Below are 20,906 nucleotides of genomic sequence, written 5' to 3' on the forward strand. Positions count from 1 at the left end.
AGATCACAAGGCGCGGTGTCGGACTTCGATTTCGTTGGTCCGTGCATGGTGCCAAGCTAACAGATTAAGCGAGGCCCACGACAAATTCGATCTTGGACTACCTCAACTCCACGAACTTCCACACTTCGACCGCCAATTCGACCTCCCACCCCCGAAAACCTCATTGCGGATATCGTCTTGTAAGCCACCCGGTGATAGCTTCACGGTCGAACGCCGGCTAAGCGTCGCCTCTCTGCAGTTCCGACGTCGCAAATATGTCTGAAGGCGAGGTCGAGATCGAGAGTCCCCAGGCATGGCCGGTGCTCCCTAAGGACATCACGGAGGAGATTGGCAGCGGTATGTCGTTGCGATATAAAGTCCAGGGTTGTCTCAGCGTTCAAGCGGCGGGGGGTAGCTCTTCGGAGCTCTTTGGAGTGGGTTGTGGAGGCACCCATTCTACGTTGAACAGTCATTGAGACATACTTGGGTTTTATTACTCTCTTCCCCGCACATTCTGGACAGAGGCTAATGTTGCTTCGTGTGCAGTCAAGCTCTTCAACAAGTGGTCATACGAGGATGTCGAGATCCGAGACATTTCGTTGACGGACTACATCCAGATCCGGTACGTTTGACATGACGGTTTCTTCAAACTTTGTGCTGCGGAATTGCCGTTTGAAATACCCTCCAGGGGGTGTTTCACGACATTGGAGCAACGGATCAAGATACGGACTTACCTACATGTTCTGGTGCTGTACTGACCCTTAACCCCGTAGAACCCCCGTCTACATTTCACACTCCGCCGGTCGATATGCGCAGAAGCGGTTCAGGAAGGCTCAGTGCCCCATCATCGAGCGCCTCACCAACTCTCTCATGATGAACGGTCGTAACAACGGCAAGAAGCTCATGGCCGTCCGAATCGTCGCCCACGCTTTCGAGATCAGTACGTCCTCCGCGTCCCGACTTGCACATAGATGATGATATCCACGAGTGAGGACAGGAGCACTGTTTGGGCACATGCTAACAAGCTATTAGTCCACATTATGACTGATCAGAACCCAATCCAAGTCGCGGTGGACGCTATTGTCAACTGCGGTCCCCGCGAAGACAGCACTCGCATCGGTTCCGCAGGTACCGTCCGTCGTCAAGCTGTCGATGTCTCCCCCCTCCGACGTGTCAACCAAGCGATTGCCCTCCTCACCATTGGTGCCCGCGAGGCCTCGTTCCGCAACATCAAGAGCATTGCCGAGTGCCTGGCCGAAGAGCTCATCAACGCAGCTAAGGGAAGCAGCAACTCGTACGCCATCAAGAAGAAGGATGAGTTGGAGCGTGTGGCGAAGAGCAACCGATAAAGGCGTGCGTGGATGTGGACTTCGTGGTGCATGGGAAGGGCGGATTGGTGACATCGAGCCGGATGGAGTTCTTCATATGGCTGGTCTAGGCGAATTTGCCCGACTACGGAAGGCTTTAGCATGTATCCGGTCTTCCAGGTGAATAAGCATCTCCTTCATGGTTGCATGGCAAAATGAACATCTCGATACAAAGATTGTGCATTTGATACGGAGTCTCTGACGTGACGCTTGTCGGGATCTCCGCTCCGCCGGGAGATTAATGAATTTAAGACTTGTTTCAATATGTCTTTCATGACTGGTCCAGGCTTAGCCGTTCCGAGCCTTCTAGGGTATCTATTTCGTGGGCTGTCGTAGACTAATACAAAATGCAGCAATAACGCCATCCCAATGCATGCGATGTTGCGCTCAATGCGCCAGTGCCTTCACCCTAGCTCGCACGGCCTTCTCCAAGATGCCGCCAAGCTCGGAGAAGCTGACCTTCCCTTCGTTTGAATCTCCGAAAGCCACCGCGTCCGCATACGCCTTCTGCATGAGGACCGCGTCAATCCTTACCAACCATCCATCGCCCGTGATCATAGTATGCGAACCCGCCTTCTCCACTTGTGAGAGCATGCCTGACGCCCTTATCAACTTCTCAATCCACACTTTGTCCTTGCCCTCCTCCCATGCAAGGTCCACCAGATCTACGGCACCTTTACCCCCAACTTCTCTCCTCACCCTCTGCACCACTCGGTCTCTTCTCTCCCGCTCTTCTTCTTGTTCTCTCCGCTCTTCTTCCTTCTTGCGCTCCCTTTCCGACTTCTCCCTTTCAGCGATCTCGCGCTCGACCTCCGCTCTTCGTGCTTTCTCAGCTTGTAGCGCGGCTTCCCGTTCTTCACGGCCTTCAGCTTCACGGAGCCGCCGTAGCTCGGCTTCTTGCCGGTGGAACTCGTGGTATGCGCGGCGCTGGTCTTTGCGGGCGAGGGATTTCGCTTTCTTGGCGCCGACTACGCGGTTTGCTGGTGTTGGGCGGGGACGGTCTGCGTTCGCCGGACCTGCTTCAGCAAATTGCGGCTGGTCATCGCCGTTGACACCTCCCCAAACTGCGGGTTCTGCAGGAGGAGCACGAGCCTGACCCGGCGGCGGAGTGGGTGCCAGCGGCGGCGGTTCTACCTCCTCGCCATCGTCCGTGTCCGGCTGTAGGACGAGATTCTCGTCGATTGGGATGTCGTCTGGGGGGTTTCCTAGCGCGGCATTGTCTTGCTCGGAGCCGGTCTGCTGGGTATCGTCGATGTAGACGGGAGGATTGCGGCAGACGTTATAGTATTCGGCTATTTGAGGCGCGTAATAGAGGGTGCCGCAGAGGACGGCGGTATGGATTAGGTCTTGAATAACGGGGGTGTTGGGGTTCGTAAATGGGAGGAGGAGGTTGAGAAGGGAGCGGGCTGTCGAGAGCAGGGCGCCCATGGCGGCTGGCGGAGAGTCGTGGGCTTGCGATTGCGTTGTATGAAAAGGGGTGGAAGACGAGGGGGGACTGGCGGGTCAGTGGTGTTTGCACGTCCACTCAATTTCGTGGTGCTGTGATGCAAATCATTGAGGGTAGGGCTGAACGCCGGGAGGTCTAGTCCTAATCCAGCCTAGCTTAGTCTTGTCGACTCTGAGAGTCCCCCAATTTCCTCAACGCTCCCGGACGTCTATCAACCAGCATATCCGACGTTGAACAGCATTGCTCTATCTCGTTCCCTGTGCGAGCTCCTGACGAAGCGCGCCGATCCCCGTGTCCTCTTTGTCTCGCCTAACATTACCTGAATCGAGGTTAGACCCCGCTTCCCCAGCCTTTACGAACAGCCTCGCCCACCTATCGTGCTACAGTCTGCTCCATCTCTACGATCACTTACTGCAGCATTGATCCCCATAGGCGAGAGCGGATCCTTCATCTCCATCATTCCAAACGCCTAGAGCACTCACCGTACTGCCTCGCCTATTTTCGCTGCATCGGTGCAAGCCTCTCGTTTACGGGGCGACACCAGGCTATCCAAGTTTCTCGGATTTTGAAGCACCGAACAATCTGACGTTGCAGCAGGGCGCTCTGAAAGCATGCTCGGAACTGTTCAATTTTTTCCATACTTCGTTCTATCGCGGAGGAACCGCTCGCCGCCAAAGGAGCGCATGGCCAGCTCTCGGCCGTAGGAATACCCATGCTCAACGGCCGTAAACGACGGGCAGCAACACTCACTCCAGCTACCCTAGTGGGACTTTGGCTGACGCCATTCGCTCGGTAGCCCCTTCGCGCTGCGACCCCTCACTGGCAGGGCTCGGAGTGCCACGTTCCAACATGCTGGCGGGCAGACAGGCAGGGCGGCAAGGGGGAGCGAGCGCACGTGGAGAGGGCTTATTTCCCGTCGTGGTAAGCGTTACTTGAGGTCTGCGCAGTACACCCCTCAGTAAGAGGATGATGCTCTTCTTTTCGCGGATTAATTATGCCTACTTAGAGGCCCCTGCTGGTGTTACGTCCGTTAGCAAGAGGTATATGAGGGCTGTCGATGCGTCGTTCCTCCCTCTTGAAGCCGAATTAACAGATACGCAGCTACGCAGCTACGAGCTACTCCAAAAAGTGAACATCCCTCGCTCCCTTTACTGTCTACGTCCTAACGAGGAAACCTCGGCATCTTCTTTGAGCTCACCTCCAAACCTTCGCCATACCATCCCTTGTCAGTCCTACCAACAGGGCGTCGACAGGGCAACTCTCGCGACCTTCACTTCCGTTGCTCCTCTCCAGTGTAGCAATCATCAGGAAAGATGACTTCTTGGCCCAACGACGCAGGCGTAAGCTATGCCACTTCTACTTCCGTGTCCTCGAGATCCTAATAGTCACAGTTCGACACCGACTACGAGGAGCATGAGCCTGTTCCGCTCACCGTCAAAGGCAACATACCGTACTATGCCGCTGGCGTGCTATACAGAACAGGGCCACTTGGTTATAAGGCGAAGACGGGCGATGGTAACGTCTGGGCTGCGAACCATTGGTTCGATGGCTTCAGCTGTGTCCATCGCTTCGAGATTGACTTTCCAGAGGAGAACGCGCCGGCACATGTCACCTATCGATCAAGACGCATTGTAGACGAGTATCTCGAGACAGTTCGAAAGACCGGCAAGCTCGACAGCATCACCTTCGCCGCCAAGCGCGACCCATGCGAGACCTTCTTCCACAAAGTCATGAGTATGTTCAAGGCACAGCGAAACGCGAAGAACGTCGGCGTCACACTTTCCATCAACATGCCGGGTGGTGACCATGTTAAGAACGCTGAGAAGCCAGCCATGGTCAATGGCCACACCAGCGGGATCGAGACGCTGCACGTTAAGACAGACAATTTCCTCATGAAACAACTCGACCCAGAGACCCTGGAGCCGAAGGGCCTCGTCACCCAGACTGCACTGAATCCCGAACTGAAAGGCAATATGTCTGCGGCGCACGCCAAGACCGATCCCGATGCCGGAGATCTCTTCAACTTCAACTTGGAGTTCGGGCGCAAGTCGACTTATCGTATCTTCCGCACATCCGCCTCCACCGGTAAAACCGACATTCTTGCGACCTTCTATGGAAAGCCAGCGTATCTCCACTCCCTTTTCCTCACTCAGAATTATGTCGTCCTCTGCATTTGGAACAGCCACATCACTTGGGGTGGCCTCTCAATACTCTATAACAAGAACATTGTCGACGCCATCGCGCCTTTCGACCCTTCCTCGAAAGCGAAATGGTACGTCGTCGACCGCACCCACGGCAAGGGGCTCGTAGCAACCTACGAAAGCGAGCCCTTCTTCTGCTTCCACTCCGTCAATGCATGGGAAGAGCCATCCCCCAGCGACCCCAAGAAAACGGACATCATCTGCGAGCTCGCTATGTACGACAATCTTGATGTTATACACCGCTTCTACTACGACAACGTCATGAGCCTGAGCGACGCCTCGAAAGCCTATGCGGGCAAGAAACGAGAGTCCTGCCTCCCGAGCCACGCCCACTTTCGTCTGCCCAGCGTCAACGCGGTCGTCTCCTCATCCAAGCCGCTCCCCACCGAACTCATCTTCAAGGCCGACAAAATGATCTCTATGGAACTTCCCACCATCAACCCCGCTTACCTTACCCACAAGCACCGCTTCGCATACGGCACCGCCGACCGGCTTAAGTCCTCGTTCATGGACGGCATCATCAAGTTTGACAACGTGACGCAGAAGGCAATTTTCTGGGAAACAGAGGCGCACACGCCGGGCGAGCCTATCTTCGTGGCGGATCCAGACGGAAAGGCGGAAGATGATGGTGTGCTTTTGAGTGTGGTGCTTGATGGAGTAAAGGAGAAGAGTTACTTGCTCGTGCTAAACGCAAGGGACTTGAGAGAGATGGGAAGGGCGGAGATGCAGGGGCCCATGTCTTTTGGGTTCCATGGGACGTACAAGGCGTCAGGGAGGAAGTATGGTGGGGATATCTGAGCTCGGGAAGTCCATCGGTCCGGAAACTGGTGGTAATAGTAGATTTGGGCAACCAACGGTATGATTATCAGGTTTCTTTTCTAACGTACTTTATAATTCTTATCCTATCTCGTTTCGGCTTCTATCTTCATGAGTCACAATTCACATTGCTTTAGCACACGGGCCGCAGTCACAACCTTGTGAGTTTGGAAAGAGGTAATAAGTCTGGGTTCAGTCATGTTGCATAACTGTTCGGCCCTTTGATATATACCAGCGAGCGTGCCTTTTAAGAACTACTGTCCGGGTTTCCTTGACGTCTTGGATACCTCTTTAAGTGTTGCATTACCATTGCTGTTTGTTCGCGCTCTCGGTTATCGTCAAGCTCGCTGTGCCAGCCTAGCAATCCTCCACACACGCAATCCAAGCCGTCCCCTTCCCGTTAATAAACACCCTCCTACTCATAATCAAATCCATTTGCCCCACATCCCACTTCCTCACCTTCGGTTGCGCACCATGGTACGGTTTCGTGCCCGTTACCTCCAGCCGCCTCACCTCCTCATGCTCATCCTCAACCCCCAAAAAGAAGCAAGTACCGCTCATACACTCCGTTGCTCCTAGCCGCAAATGTGAGCACTTCACATTATCCGGAAATTTTTCCTTGTAGACCATCGTCGTGTCGAGCTTCAACTTCCCCATGTTTGCCTTCGTGACAGTCGGCGCATACTTCCACGCGTCATTGTAGCTGGATTTAACGACGCCGTTGATGCTCGGGTTTTTTGGAGGCTTGGGGTAGTACATCTCCGGGCGGCGGACGCCGATGGTGAAGGATTGGTCTTTGGGGGGGCTGGGCGCCTTTGACGTGTCGGGGAATATGCCCTCGAGAATTCGGCCGAAGGGTCCGGGGTCTCTGTATATGGCGATGTAGTCTTGAATGGAGCTCATTATCTCGAGTTGGTGTTGATATTGTTCTCGCAGTAATGTCTTAGTAGCGGCCCAGGAGTAGTTTATCGTCCAGGAAGCAAATTTTCGACCGTGATATATACTCATTACGCTTGAGGGATGCGTGTGGTTAGATCTCCTGCACATTGCTCTTTGTTGTTCGTGGTGTGTCTTAGACGGTGAATCGTTTGTCTGTCATTGACTTTCGCACGCGCTAACCCAGTTTGGTCGTCGAATTCACAATTTCTTTGTCCACTTCATTGCTTCACAGCGCCTTTCACAGTTCACTTTACATCGCATACCCTTCGCTGCCAAATTCTTTTAAAAGGCCATCCTTCCACACTTTCGCCACTACTCAGAATACCGTCGCTTACCACCACCATCGACAAGAAATTAAATCGACTACACAACCATCGCAGCCAGAACATCACCATCATGAACGGCAACTTCTTTGACCCCTTAGGTGAATGGGAAGACAGAAACACAGTCTATACTCTCGTCGTCCACATCCCTTCGCGCCCACCACGCCGCTACGTCCCCCAAGTTCACGCCACCCCTGCGCCCCAGGACAAATCTAAATACGACTGCTTGAAGCACAGCGACCTCAAAGACATGAAGAAGGAAACCATTAAGATTAAGAGTCACGATTTCCCGTGGCAGCTGCGCTGCCAGCATGTTCGCTGGAAGACAGAGTGTAAGGAGGGGTGCTATGTGCGGGAGAAGGGGGGCGACATTGCTAGGTCGACCTGTAAGAGGGCAGATTGCGAGGGGCATGTGTATATGGGCAGTGTGAAAGGGAAGGTGTCCGACGACGGGGAGGCGTGTTCCGAGAAGGTGTCCGACGACAGGGTGGCATGCTTCGGGAAGAAAGGGGAGAGGCTGGTGTGTTTGGGGTAGTGGAAGACGGTGCGTAGATTGGGGGTAACCCTAACTTGGTAGCGTAAATGTTCAATTAAGTGGAGACTGTGCCTTGACAGTACGAAAGTAGGAGGGAGGATTTGACTCACGCGCGCCTCGGCGCATATTATTACCCTCTATCGAGATCGGGCAGCAGCCACAGAAGGAGAAGGTGTAGGTTCAGGCTATAGCCTATGTCCAGATAGAGATGGAAGACCTAGTCGTGAATGCTGACTTGCAAACGGTGAATTTGATTGGGAGACCTGTGTGAGTGCTATGAACCGCGACGTCCGGCATCGGGTTGCAGGTTTGTAATGACTTGGCTTAATCTAAGACGTGGCGCCAACAAAGCCTTTTTATGGGTCCTAACGGGTGCCGAGGTGGGGCTACAGGTGATACCGGGGCAAAAGGTATAGATTCGTAGCGCCTTTGACCTCCATCGGTTTGCTTCTCGATGCACTCATGTTGCTCATGAGATGATATTCAATGGATATAGTAGTGATAAACCTCCCCATTCGAGGCTAATGCATGGATGTTATAAACAGTCGTGATATAAGAAGCGAAGAAACGTCGAAGGTGCTCTATAGGACGAAGGCGGCGACAGCAGCACCGAAGCCGGCGAGCACAGGGGCCAATGTGACCCTGGAAGCGGCATTGATTTCTTCGACGTAGCCTGATACGCCTGCTACAGTGCTGATCGTAGGTGATGAGGTAGCAGATCCGCTCTGTGCTCCCTCTTGAAAGGCAGCGGTTCCCGTCACCATAGCCGTCACCGATGCAGCAGTATTTGTAAGAGTAGCGCCCGCGGTCGCCTTGAGCTTCTGTTCTCCGGCGGTAATGACGATCTGATAGATAGCGACGTAGTTGCGGTTCATGGTTATAGTCTCGACGAGCATGCTCTCGGGGATGGTCGATCCAGACAAGCAGAAGTCTGGGATCATGTCGCGGTAGTCATACGTCTCGACACGGGTGACGACGGTTTCGGGGTTGTTCTCGTCGGAAGGATACGTGTACAATTCCGTAGAAGTGATAATGTCTGTGTAGCTCAAGTACTCGGAGCAGTAAGAGGAGTAAACGGCGGGTCCGTTCGAGGAGTAGTAACAGGTTGGCCTCGCACGGTTGCGAGCCTGACAGCCGAGGGAGATAGTAAGCTCGGTGTTGTCAGAGATGTCGGCCGTGGTAACGACGGCTTCGAAGGAGGTCGAACCAACGAAAGTGACAGTCTCGGGAGAATTGTCGTAGAATCCAAGGGATTCAGTATTGGTCTCGTTGTCGTACGTAAGCGCAAGAGTGAGCCTATCGCCATCGGCACCGACAACAGAACCGTAGAAACCCATCTCTTCGCTGCTATAAGGGGACGGCATCCACATCGAGGTGGTTACTTCGGCGGTAGCGATCGTAGTGAAGAGGATGGCAGACAGTAATGAGGACATTGTGGTGGATGTTATGAAGGTATTGAAATGACTGTGGTGCTGATATTAAAGTCTCAAGAAGAATAGAAGTGTTCGCGTAAAGAGTGACGAACAACGGCTTGGAAAGCGACGAGCGACGAGCGACGAGAGGAGGTGAGGAGAAGGAAATACGATGAGGGCATCGTCGTTTACTTATTCCGGAAGTTGCATGGAATTTCGCGTATCCAAGCATAGCAATTTGAGTGAGGCGCTCGGACCGTTAGTGGCTCCAGGAGCGGCAGGGTAGGAGTTTTGTGGTTAGACTGGCCACTGAACGCTTCTGCGCGATCGCTCGTTTGGAAAGGGGATCTTGGCGAAGGATGGATGAAATTGCCTTTGTTGCTTTGTCACCGAATCTTTGACTGGAGTTGCTGGCCAAGACGTCAAATGTCAGGCAGCGATGGGTGTCGTCCCTGATTTGGCGGCTGTCGATACTCGCCAAGTGTCCTCGCACGACAAGAAACAGTTGGGTATTGCTCCAAGTGGCAGCGCAGACAATCAACGACAAAACGAAGGGAAGAGCGTAAAAAGAGGGTAAGGAGACGACGAGAGCTCAGGTTTCGATGCAGAAGTGTTGATTTAACGTTTCCCCGCCATGACGGGAGGCGCCGCCAACGTTCAAGCCACGGCGGAAAGACGACCAGTCCAACTCCAACAAATACCCGCCGGAATATGTATCAACCGATCCGAGAGCCTCGCTTTGGGGTATCTTTCCGACTCCGACTCTCGCCCTCCAGCGCTTCCTCTTCCGCCAGTGCCTGAGGGCGGTTGGGCATCTCCGAATATACTCCGACCGATCGCCTCCCTCTCGCCTCCTCCAACAACCATGCCTCCTTTTCCACCCAGTTGCTATGTATCTTGAAAAGTCCGACGAGAAGCCATCTACTCAACACCCCTCCTCTTCACAGCCGGGAAATTGTATAGCTCCCTAGCCAGGTCGTCTCCTCGCCTCCCCACATGCGGGAAGTTGTAGTCGTCGTCCAATCCCTCCCTCGCCCAGAGCGCTTCCTTCGTCCATCCCTGGAATGGCTTCTTCAGGGCCGACTTGATTGAGGCGGATACACTGCTCGTGGAGTGGTTCGTCGATGCAAGACTGGGTATTGTGACTTCGGAGTTCTTGCGTGCGATTGAGCCTTTTGTGGTCGTCGTCATGATGATGCCTGCGTTGACGTTGATTGGAAGTACTGTTCGCCGGGACGGTAAGAGTGGTAACCGCTTTGACGAGTTTGATTTGGTTCTGCGACCAGAAGGATAGTAGATAGGAAGTCAAGATGCTAATTGACGTGTAGCTGCGATATGCTCCTTCCTCTCGTGGAGCCTCAAAGCCTTTTATATCCCATAGCAAGCCTACCCTGAAGCCATAGCAGCATCACCGAGCCAGCACCGAGTAGAAATCAAGGCGAAACCGTCTCCACTCTCAACCAGTTTCATTGGGCAGCCATAGCAAAAGCAAAGACCGCATTGGCTGAGAGTGGTGTGGCGACGGGTAACCCTCGGATTTCGGAGATACCCGCCCGATCGGGAGTATTCGGAATCACCCCTTCATCAGCATTTGCTTTCGCATACTTCCTGAAGAGGCGATTTTTCAGGGGTTCTGAGCGATTAACACTCATCCGCTGAGTATATGCTCTAGGTCTTATCCGACGGTAATCATACACTCCTGGAATCGAAGAAAGAGATGGGTTGAAGGGAAATGGGAGACTTGTGGGAGAAGAAGCTGCCCAGGACATACCGAAACCCACGCCATCGCCTAACCGTTACGAAACAGAGCACATCCCAGTTCGATTCGTACTGCGAACGCCCAAATGTATTCCTTCGACGCCGCAACGCAAGTCTGAGCCCACCACCTGCCAGTTGTCGTCGCCACATCAGCACCATCATGAAGAACAGCCTCGGCCGCTGGGACACACCTGTTGCTGATTCCGGCGCCGCCCCGAATGTTGGACCTAGGGGATTGCTTGCTAGAGCCGTATGGCAAGACAGACGAAAATTATGGAATTCAAAAGCTTACTGTGGCCGACGTAGGATATCCGGTCGGTGTGACGCAAACATGGCAAGTAGTCGGCATGAGCGGAGTGAAGATAACTCCATACGTACTTGGAGAGTGTAAAACCCAATTCTTGGTCTATAATGAGCTAAAATATAATGTGAGAATTACGAAATCTAGTAATATAGGTAAACGTAGCTGGCAATGGCGTGTCATTATTGGCTGAGCAAGCCGCTAGCAACTCTAGAGTAAGGGCGGAGTGTGGATTACTCCACTCCGCCCATAGCGACCACAGCACACGGCCGTAATCTCACTGGAAGAGAATACTTCGAGCAGGCCGGTCGGTCGTAAACAGCCAGCCCTACACGCCTCAAGCGCTCGGTGTCCCTCTTCCTTTGGATAGCTAGATCAGTACTGAAGAAATGCTTCCTCCAGGTTCAGAAATAGCCCAGGCCCTCAATTGCGCGATCGACGTCGGGACCGAAGGGCGCGAAGTCTCTCCCCGACCATGGCTAACTGCGTCTGAACCTGCTCCATCAGCAACCCAAGCTCCCGATTTTCTTCCTCCATCTCTTGGTCCGTCAGTCGCGCCGTCGACAAGCCGCGGTAGAGGACAGCTCGGCAGCTTGGACAAGTGCCGTCCCTGTTCTTAAGAGATTGCAGCCATGTAACGAGACACTCGCGGTGGAAAGTGTGGTCGCATGTTGTCTTGACGATTTGGGTGTCAGATTCGGTGGAGTGAGGGGAGGCTTCGTGGCAGATGGGGCACTCGGTGTTGGTGGCGCGGCAGGTGCTGGTGCCGAGGAGTGTGAGGTTGTTCGGGTCGGCGAGAAAGCGATCCACGGGGGTTTGGTCGTTTGCCATTGCGGTTGATTCGTTCGGATGCTGAGGTAGAGCAGAGCTGCTTGGCCTTTTTGGTTTTGGAGCTTTGGGACTCTTGTCTTCCGGTGCTTAGCGAGGGCCGAAGCGGTGAAAGAGACAACGTGCGAATCTCTGACTGTTCCGTCCCGCAAGAATCCACTCTCCTGTCTGCGATTGTACCGCTACTTCTAGATCAACCAGGTGTACTCTCTCGCCCATGGTGGCTTGGGGTGTGCCTTCCATTCTAGCTGTCAGAGAATGCCGGCGACCCAGTAGTATAACGGAGAAGGTCCTAGGTATGTCGGAGTGCGACGAGTCCGTGTTGACCGAGTAACGCCCAACTCCGCTAACCTTTGTAGAGGACGATTACTATAGCCCACAGCTTGAAATGCCGATTGCGCTGACCTGTGGTGTAGGAATGACCCGAACGAAGCCCTGAGACGGTGGAAGCAGAGGCGAGTGACGCAGGTACCCCTCGGCCCGTGTCCCAATTTCGGCCGCTAGACCGCTTTCGGCACGCTCCCCACCACCGCTCCCCCTCCACGCTTCGGTCCACCCCGACTAACGTCGCCGCATGGGCGAGCGCTCCGATCGCTGTAGCTCAGTTAGCCTTCTGGATGCGCCTCGCCGTCGTCCGCATCACCTGAGCCCCTCTACTACGGTCCCTGGAAACACGCCTTGACCCGCCGCGGGGCGTCCATCAACGTCATCCCGACTTTGACATTCACAGACCGCCGAAAAGGCCATCGCACCGCGCAGGCCGCCAGCCCCCTCCGACATGGCGATGGCGCACTCGCCGCCCTCCCACCTCAGCATGCCTCCGCGGTTCACGATTGAGCTGGAGAGGCTCGACCCCGACGTCCCCTTCCGCGCATCGCAGTCGCACGTCCACCACACGTGGGCGCGAACCTTCCACTCGCGGCCGGAGCTGTATATCCGCCCACAGAGCCTCGCCGAGATCCAGAAGATCGTTACGCTTGCGCGACGCATGCGCCGGCGCGTCGTCACAGTCGGATGCGCACACTCGCCGTCAGACCTCACCTGTACCTCGGCGTGGATGGTGAACTTGGACGACTACAGGCAGGTGCTGAGCGTAAACAAGGAGCAGAAGACGATGACGGTGCAGGCCGGCATCCGAATGCATGGTCTGAATCTGGTGGCGAAGGACTATGGCCTCACAATGCCCAATCTTGGCTCCATCGATGACCAGTCGCTGGCAGGCGCCATCGCGACGGCCACGCACGGCAGCTCCATGAATCACGGCCTGCTTTCCGATCACGCCCGAAGCCTGCGCATCGTGCTCGCAAATGGCCAGGCAGTGAGATGCTCGCCTACCCAGTCTCCAGACCTCTTCCGTGCCGCTCTGGTGTCTCTCGGCGCATTGGGCATTATCGTGGAGATAGAATATCAGATGACGGACCGCTGCGATATTGAGTGGGTACAGACGATACTGCCGATTGAGGATGTTCTCTCGCGGTGGGAGACGGGTCTCTGGACTTCGCACGAATTTGTGCGCGTCTGGTGGCTGCCGTACATGCGCCGCGCTATCGTGTGGACCGCGGACAAGTCAACGAAGCCTCCAGTCAAGCCCCAATACAATTGGTACGGCGGCAGCGTTGGATACCACACCTACCACGTCCTGCTCTGGATTTCTCAGTACGTCCCCCGGTTCCTGCCGTGGGTGGAGTGGTTCGTTTTTGGCATGCAATATGGGTTCAAAGATGGCTCCACGATTACCGCAATCGAAGAACAGCGGACAGGATTGCTCATGAACTGTCTTTACTCGCAGTTTGTGAACGAATGGAGCATACCCCTCTCGAAAGGCCCCGAAGCCCTCACACGCCTGACCGACTGGTTGCACGGCGATGAGCATGGCTCCGGCATTCCCTTCAGCACAAAGGGGCTTTACGTTCACTCACCCATCGAGGTTCGCGTCTCAAACACAGTGGGCCATACGCCGCGGCCGTATTTGGACACTTCTTACCCCGACACGCCTGCTCTGTACCTCAACGCCACTCTCTATCGCCCCTACGGCCAAGATCCTCCATGTCGCGAACGCTACTACCAAGCATTCGAGCACTTGATGAAGGAATATAATGGGCGTCCACACTGGGCTAAGAACTTCCAATCAGTAGATCATTCCTATCTCTCCAAGGCTTATCCCGACGACCTTAACGAATATCTCCGCGTACGCAACGAAGTCGACCCCGAAGGCATGTTCCTCGGGGCCTGGCACCGGCGCAACATCCTCCCGTCGAAAACGGAACTCCCGGCCTTCCCGCTCGAAGAGAAAGAAGTCGTACGGAGAGAGCGCAGGACTGGTGGTACGGACTGGATTGGCGAGCAAGCAAGATGGTACGACGGCGGTGTAGATATCTTCGAGAAGAATGGCAGCGAGAGCGGAGAGAGCTTTGACCTGATGGCAGGCGCGGAAGCCGAGTCTAGCGTATTGCTAGAGAGTTTGAGGGAAGATCTGGAGAGCCCGGACGTGGAGAGCAGGATAAGGGAGAACTCGGATGTGGCGCTCAGCGGGACGAGTGTATTCAACAAGATGTAGAGGAAGTTCTTAAGAAGATGCTTCTGAAGCGACTCACTGTAGCATAGAAGGGGAAAGGGGGTGCATCTACGTGGCAAGCCTTTCGAAGAAGTTATCCACATATCGACTTTTTCAACCTTACATCGTAAACGACCTTATTGAATTATATTGCACACTCCCGCTAACAGAAACCGCATGCCAGATAAACAACCCCCTCCTTCAATTTGGAGCTCCAGTCAACCAGACGCCGTACCATCCATCGTCATGTCATCCCAAGCTCGTTTCCCGATATTCCCTCTCATATTCTCATACCCCACTTCGTTTGTTCATTGCCCCCCGTTCCAGCTCTTAGGCGAACACTCCGTAAAATTGTGGTCCTGTGCCATCCCCCTTCGTCGCGGATTTGTGCCTGCGAAGTTGTATTCGGTATCTGGACTGGTGCGAGCGAAGATCAAGTCTTTGGTCCAGCCTTTGAAGGGCGAGAAGGAATGTCGACGGGCGGTAGGGTGTTCGGAAGGGATGGAGTCCGAGCGCGTGGGCTTCTCCTGGGAGGTGCGATGAGAGGTAGAGAAGGGGTGCGTGAGGGAGGATTTGCGGAAGTGCATTGTCGTGGTTGGGAAGGGATGGTTGATGTTGTAGTTGTCGTAGTTGTGGTTCGATGGTGGAAGTGTAGATGAGGAAGTGCTTTTTGGGGGTGACTTGGAGTTTAGAGTGTTCAAGATGGGGAATAGGGTCGAAATGAGATCCTCTTATATCTTCTCTTGCGGTACAGTCGTGGGATGATCGACGAGGAAGCACATGCGGAATGACGGCAGCTAACGCGCACATGATAAATTAAGCGCACAGGGTCTGAGTGGCGAGTCTCAAGGTGACGGCTGTGGATTTGCAAATGTAGTGTCTCGCATATGCTAGGAGCGGTCTTTGGTATCGTCCACACGTCGGTCGTTCATCAAGCACGATTCAATTCAATCCATCATCGCCCTTTCTTGTCCCCGCCATCAAGCCTTAACATCACGTCCCCGCGGCCTTTCATCTCCTACATAGTACCATGCCTTCCGCACCGGAAATGTCGGTCACAATGATTGACCAAACAAGCAATATGCACAGGGCTCTTGCGGGGTTGGCACAACCTTGATAGTCTTGTGATGTGGAGAAGGCGCTAATCCCTACCACATCCATGCAGGGTCTATATATCGACGATAGCAAAACAGCGCATAACCAGCCAACTGCGTGATGAATGACGACTTAGCTAGCACAGATGGCGCGCAGTGGCGTCAGGTAGCGGAAAGCTTACTCCAACCTCACCGATTGTATCCTTGTTCGTTTTCGTGCTGCTCGGTCAGAGAAACGGAGCATGTGACTAGCTTGGATCGACTGCACAGTAAAGTCTACCCGGCCATCTATGGTCCCTTCTGTTGTATCGCAGAAGTGTGGAGAGGGCCTTTACACCCTGCCCGCGACCAAATCTGCACACAGCTCCCCTAATGCATACACGGTGTGACTCGGCATCGCTCCAATCGGCTCCGGAAACACACTCGCATCGCATACCCTCAGGCCCTCCGCCCCCTTTACCCTAAACTCGCTATCCAGCACCGTCCCCAACGCACAGGTCCCCATCGCATGATATATCGTACCCGCCCAACCCCTAATCCTTTTATCAATCTCCTCATCTGAGCTCTTGCTCGTCAAAGGTGGGAAGTTTGGATCCGCGGGAGGTGTCTCGCCATCGAGCTCTGAGGCCAAGGGCTCGGTCTCCGTAAGCTGGAGCATGGTGCGCACAGCACGCCGGAGGATGTAGCGATCTGTGGGTGTGGAGAAGTAACGTGGGTCTACCACCGGGTTGTCAGAGGGGTTGGCGGACTGGAGTGTTACGGTGCCCCGCGAGATGGGGAGAAGATGCAGCGATGTCAAGGCGACGTGCTTGCCGTCGCCCATGACGATGTCGGGGTTGTATTCTGGGGTTGCGAGGATGGGGAAGTACATCGGTATGTTCAAGTAATGACAGCGTTTATCTCGTAGATGAGGATGTGCGGCACCGACGCCGGCATCGTCCTGTGCGAGGACAGGTCCGAGTTCTGATGGCGGGATGTGCGAGAAGAGATGGAATTCCCATGGGAATCCTTGGCCATACTCAGGTCGCATATTTCCATCGAACGGGAGACAAAGGCCTCTTTCCGGATGCTTGAGCTTGAAGTATTGCATGAGGGAGGAGTGGTCGAATAAGTTCTGGCCAACACTAGGCGAGTCGATGCGCAACGGGATATCGTGTTTGGAGAGCTCGCTGGGCGGACCGATTCCAGAGAGCATCAAAATTTGGGGCGTTTTCTGAGCACCGCAAGAGACGACGACTTCTTTTCTCGCATGGAGGCGCTCGCCCGAGACAAGCTCAACACCAGTCGTGCGTTTTGCGGAGTCGAGTAGAATCTTAGCAACCGGCGCATCGCAGCGGATGTGAACCTTCGTCAAATCATACACCTTCCCGCTATGCTGCCGTTCAGAGCTCGACTCAGACGTCGCTCGATAGCATTGCGTCAAGTCCGTCAGGCCAGTTGGATCTCCTTTCGTCCCATCTGGGTTATACCTATGCCCCATCTTCTCAAAGCTCTCTCTCACAACCTCTCGCAGCGGATACTTCCTCCCACCCACCGTATGCACGGGCCCATCAAACCCATGGAACTTCGGATCCGCCTCCTTATCCCAATGCGTCTCCGCCCTCTTAAAGTACTTCACCATATTGTCGAACCCAAATCTCTCATTCCCAGCTCTTTCTGCGACTAGCCTATAATCCGTGCTCGATGCGCGCATCCACACGCCAACATTGACGCCGCTGGCGCCGGAGAGCATGCGCCCGGCGAAATTGGGAAACTGGCGGTTATCGCAGTGCTCTTGAGGCGTAGTGGAGTAGTCTACAATGATTCCTTCTGGGATGAGGTGCATAAAGTTATTCGGATTAGTGACGTTCGGGTTGTCGACGGCGTTGGGACCGGCTTCCAGGAGGGCGATTTTCGCGGATGGGAGGTATTGGCTGAGGCGGGAAGCTATTGCCACGCCCGCGGTTCCTCCCCCTACAACAATATAGTCGAATTCTCTAGTTTCGGCGGTCATCGTGGCGGTTTGCGTCCTGAAGTGTGCGGAACAAGAGGCTGGTTGTCTATGAAGACGATGAGACTCGGGATGGAAGGAACGCGCTTAAGCATGCCACATAACTCCATACCTCTCCCTTTTATACCCACGGTACTGAATCGGTGCTGCAGCAAGACTCCGGGGTCTGGCTCAGCTCGGTTCTGCCATCTTCTCAATCCGTCTTCGATAGGCCAAGAACGGGCCTGACGTATCCTCGACCGACCTTTGGTAAGCCGTAAGCTTAAGGCCTCCTGATCTGACATAACGTTTGCGGGAGATTATTCGCGGAAGAGTTAGGCGGCAGTAAGATGCATGTTAAATGCAGGGTGACGCAGATGTGTGTGAATTAGCCCCACCGAGCTAGCCTTAGTCGGTATTAGCTTTGGCTCTGCAGGTCAAGCACACACGTGCGAGTCACCTAGGTACGAAGGTTAACAAGACAAGCAAAGAGCCATCATTACAGTAGTTAGGAGCTAGGCGCTAGAAGCGCGGATTAGTGACTATTAGAGTCCGCTATTATAAAACCACTTAGTCTGCCGTCCTCATCTTCCCTCACTTCTCCAAATAGACATTAAACATGTTAACATACTCGAACGCGCTCGCCTTGAAGAACCTCTCCTGTGTGGTGAGGTTCACATACTATCTCTTCGTCAGTATTCGTCCATCTCTATATTCCCGCAACAGGACTCACCTGGATCCCGAATTTGACACCGTAACCCGAACTCCACTCCAAGTTATCGTAGATACTCCACGCCAGCGTCCCCACCACATCGACGCCTTCGGAAAGCGCCATGAGAATAGCTTCAAGGTAGTCAACGTAGTATTTTGAGCGGATTGGGTCGATGACGATAGTGGGAAGACTGGTCTTCAGCGCTTCGAAGGGTTCACTTATGCCGAACTCGGTGATGGCGACACCGCCCTGTAACACTGTAAGTTACCACGGCTTTTGAAGACCCTGAGGGGGGGAACTAGGTGGTAGGAAGAGACGGCGTACCCTTGGCTTCCAAGTATCCTGCATGTAATGTAAAAACGCTGGCACCCAGTCCGTAGCCTTAACCAGCCAAGGCGTCCCTGGATCTCCCGCAGGCCCGAGGGCCCAGTAGTCGTTTGCGTAGAGCTTTGTTGTGTTATAGCACGACGGGAATAAAGGGTGGCTTTCATTCTTCGTGCATGCATCAATCCCGCTATCCGGTGCCATGATGATGTCGCTCGTATATGCATCGTGTGCGTAGATATCTGATGTCCCGTTGATCTGTGCTCTCTGCTCGTCGGTAAAAGGGTCCAAGAATGTATCCAGATACTCCTTCAAGTACTTCGGGTAGTCGCCCGTGAGGAAGAGTGGGTCGGAAAACCACGCTTCATTGAAATCCCATGCGCGCTGTACTGCAATCGCGTCTTCAGAGCTGTTTGTGCGCGGAATCTTATAGCCTCCGTTATGCTTCACAGAGATGCTTAGGGACGAGTTGAGCGATTTGCCGATATGGTAAGCGGCGGAGTGCGCTAGCAGGACGTTGTGGCCGCAGTAATACTTTTGCTGGATATCTGGGATGTCCGTCTTCTTGAAGTAGTTCTTCGGTAATGGATAGAATCCACAGAACACGATAGGCTCATTAACTGTAAACCAATATTGCACTTTCGAGTGGTACCGGTTGAAGACGATACGTGCGTACTCGGTGAAGTCATCGACGATCTTGGAGTCGAGCCATCCGCCATACGAGTTCTGGAGGAAGAGTGGCGTATCCCAGTGATACAACGTAACCATGGGTATGATGTTGTACTCGAGGCAGGTATCAATGACATCGTCGTAGTGGGCTAGCGCTTGCTCGTTGACTGGGCCGGTGCCGAAGGGCTGTATTCGAGACCACGAGATAGAGAAAGAGTATGTGTTGACCCCAAGCGCGGCTATACGTGCGATGTCTAGTTGACCATTAGCACGTAGTTCCATCTAATATGAATTCAAATCCTGCGAAAGCTTGCTGACCTTCTTTGTACTGATAGTAGTTGTTATCAGCGACATCACCCGTCTCATTCGTCACCACATAATTTGCGACACGGTGTGTAAGCACATCCCATGTACTTGGTCCACGTCCCTCAGCCTTGACTGCGCCTTCGATCTGATACGCAGCACCGGCAACACCGTACCAGAAATCCTTCGGAAACTTCCAGCTTTCGTTTTTTGTCTGGAGAGGGACTTGCTGGCCCGTGGGAAAGGGTGAGTAGTAAAGCGACGGGGGTGGTATAAGCGAGCTTGAAGGGATTGGCGTAGGCTCGACTGTTGTGTTGATAGAGAAGGTCGAGACGGGACCAACATATTGGTCCCAGAGATCTGAGAGCGTTTAGACATGAACTCTGAAACCACGAAGCCTTGGGGAGCATGTTTTGGCCGATTGCAAAACTGCATTTGGGACAATCGCATTCAGAAATTGGGCTTTGAGGCGAAGTGATATGGTAATGATGTTGGGCCGTTGAAAGTGAACCATGCTGGCTTCCAGCGCCTCGACGTACCTTCGACGGAAAGCTCTACACTAGTCGTAAATGTAGCACCACCAGTAGTTGTTGAGCTTGCAACCGCAGTTCCAGTGGATGGAGCAGTCGCATTCTGAGAAACAACAAACTGCGAACCCGCTAACAGCAGGGCAAACACCATATTCCGCGCCATGGTTTTTTTTTTTGGAGCGGGACGGATGAGGCTCACAACATGCTGGCAACAGGGAACTCAAGGTTACTTGTACCTGGCCGCCATATGATCAGGAGGGGCACGCAATGTTCCAGAGGTTGTTACTGGCGGGAGGGCTGCGGGGAAGGGCATGGCAATGAGAAACGAGCAATGATCTGCGGGGTAAGCCGAACAGCTCCTGCTGTATATGGTGTAGGAATGACGCGGTCCGGATGAATATAGTACGAGGCACGTTTGCAGGCTGATTCATCTCTGCTTCCCGGGCTGAGGGGCCGGATGTATACCGACAGGGTAGAGGGCGACGAGCATCGCTGCGGGTTCAAGGGCGCACCGGCCAGAAACGATGCACCTTTGGTCAGCAATCTAAAGGTATGATTTGGCGGGCGTTGGGTGATGAAAGGTGAGACGATAAGTTGGTATGCGGCTCTGCAGAGCCTGTCTCTGCTTCTTCTCGGGCTTTTTGCGTGCGGCTACAGTAGCGGGAGGTTGGGGACGATCGTAGAAGGAATTCGCCAGAGGATTCACGCATACCAAGCAGAACCTCGGCACACGCTTAAGGACCGTTTCCTCAGCATTCAACGAGTAGTCTTCCCACAGGTGCTTGCACGGACCAGCTCCAGGCTAGCTGTATTCGCTCTAGCGTCACGTGGCAGGCCGAAGATTA

General features: G+C 54.0%; 10 protein-coding genes across 10 annotated transcripts; 4 read left to right on the forward strand and 6 right to left on the reverse strand.

The window, feature by feature from the left end:
- The first annotated feature begins 152 nt into the window (after positions 1-152).
- BU26DRAFT_520291 (ribosomal protein S7) lies at positions 153-1,701 on the forward strand. Its single transcript, XM_033829258.1, has 4 exons — positions 153-336; positions 526-601; positions 753-919; positions 1,012-1,701. The coding sequence occupies exons 1-4, from the start codon at positions 255-257 to the stop codon at positions 1,326-1,328; spliced, it is 642 nt and encodes a 213-aa protein (XP_033682017.1). The 5' UTR covers positions 153-254; the 3' UTR covers positions 1,329-1,701.
- Positions 1,702-1,733: 32 nt separating this feature from the next.
- Positions 1,734-2,774, reverse strand: BU26DRAFT_606059 (uncharacterized protein; the record flags this gene model as incomplete). Its single annotated transcript, XM_033835634.1, has 1 exon — positions 1,734-2,774. The coding sequence occupies one exon, from the start codon at positions 2,772-2,774 to the stop codon at positions 1,734-1,736; it is 1,041 nt and encodes a 346-aa protein (XP_033682018.1).
- Positions 2,775-4,106: 1,332 nt separating this feature from the next.
- On the forward strand, positions 4,107-5,792 carry BU26DRAFT_429922 (uncharacterized protein; the record flags this gene model as incomplete). Its single annotated transcript, XM_033823847.1, has 2 exons — positions 4,107-4,133; positions 4,185-5,792. 2 exons carry the CDS (start codon positions 4,107-4,109, stop codon positions 5,790-5,792), a joined length of 1,635 nt encoding a protein of 544 aa, XP_033682019.1.
- Positions 5,793-5,979: 187 nt separating this feature from the next.
- BU26DRAFT_339601 (uncharacterized protein) lies at positions 5,980-7,001 on the reverse strand. The gene has a single exon (XM_033822291.1). It carries the CDS (start codon positions 6,855-6,857, stop codon positions 6,168-6,170), a length of 690 nt encoding a protein of 229 aa, XP_033682020.1. The 5' UTR covers positions 6,858-7,001; the 3' UTR covers positions 5,980-6,167.
- BU26DRAFT_339515 (uncharacterized protein) lies at positions 7,002-7,898 on the forward strand. The gene has a single exon (XM_033822290.1). It carries the CDS (start codon positions 7,146-7,148, stop codon positions 7,605-7,607), a length of 462 nt encoding a protein of 153 aa, XP_033682021.1. The 5' UTR covers positions 7,002-7,145; the 3' UTR covers positions 7,608-7,898.
- Positions 7,898-9,346, reverse strand: BU26DRAFT_339781 (uncharacterized protein). The gene has a single exon (XM_033822292.1). The coding sequence runs from the start codon at positions 9,038-9,040 to the stop codon at positions 8,189-8,191; it is 852 nt and encodes a 283-aa protein (XP_033682022.1). The 5' UTR covers positions 9,041-9,346; the 3' UTR covers positions 7,898-8,188.
- Positions 9,347-11,232: 1,886 nt separating this feature from the next.
- Positions 11,233-12,342, reverse strand: BU26DRAFT_520299 (uncharacterized protein). Its single transcript, XM_033829259.1, has one exon. It carries the CDS (start codon positions 11,907-11,909, stop codon positions 11,502-11,504), a length of 408 nt encoding a protein of 135 aa, XP_033682023.1. The 5' UTR covers positions 11,910-12,342; the 3' UTR covers positions 11,233-11,501.
- Positions 12,343-12,360: 18 nt separating this feature from the next.
- On the forward strand, positions 12,361-14,655 carry BU26DRAFT_339859 (L-gulonolactone/D-arabinono-1,4-lactone oxidase). The gene is made up of 2 exons (XM_033822293.1): positions 12,361-14,587; positions 14,645-14,655. Exon 1 carries the CDS (start codon positions 12,685-12,687, stop codon positions 14,461-14,463), a length of 1,779 nt encoding a protein of 592 aa, XP_033682024.1. The 5' UTR covers positions 12,361-12,684; the 3' UTR covers positions 14,464-14,587; positions 14,645-14,655.
- A 916-nt stretch (positions 14,656-15,571) lies between these two features.
- On the reverse strand, positions 15,572-17,842 carry BU26DRAFT_520302 (GMC oxidoreductase). The gene has a single exon (XM_033829260.1). The coding sequence runs from the start codon at positions 17,545-17,547 to the stop codon at positions 15,886-15,888; it is 1,662 nt and encodes a 553-aa protein (XP_033682025.1). The 5' UTR covers positions 17,548-17,842; the 3' UTR covers positions 15,572-15,885.
- A 275-nt stretch (positions 17,843-18,117) lies between these two features.
- Positions 18,118-20,224, reverse strand: BU26DRAFT_506326 (glycoside hydrolase family 1 protein; the record flags this gene model as incomplete). The annotated part of the gene is made up of 5 exons (XM_033826905.1): positions 18,118-18,204; positions 18,257-18,484; positions 18,560-19,482; positions 19,547-19,891; positions 20,071-20,224. 5 exons carry the CDS (start codon positions 20,222-20,224, stop codon positions 18,118-18,120), a joined length of 1,737 nt encoding a protein of 578 aa, XP_033682026.1.
- Positions 20,225-20,906: the final 682 nt, after the last annotated feature.

This window comes from Trematosphaeria pertusa (genome assembly GCF_010094035.1).
Source record: "Trematosphaeria pertusa strain CBS 122368 unplaced genomic scaffold BU26scaffold_9, whole genome shotgun sequence".
NCBI classification, from domain to species: Eukaryota; Fungi; Ascomycota; class Dothideomycetes; order Pleosporales; family Trematosphaeriaceae; genus Trematosphaeria; species Trematosphaeria pertusa.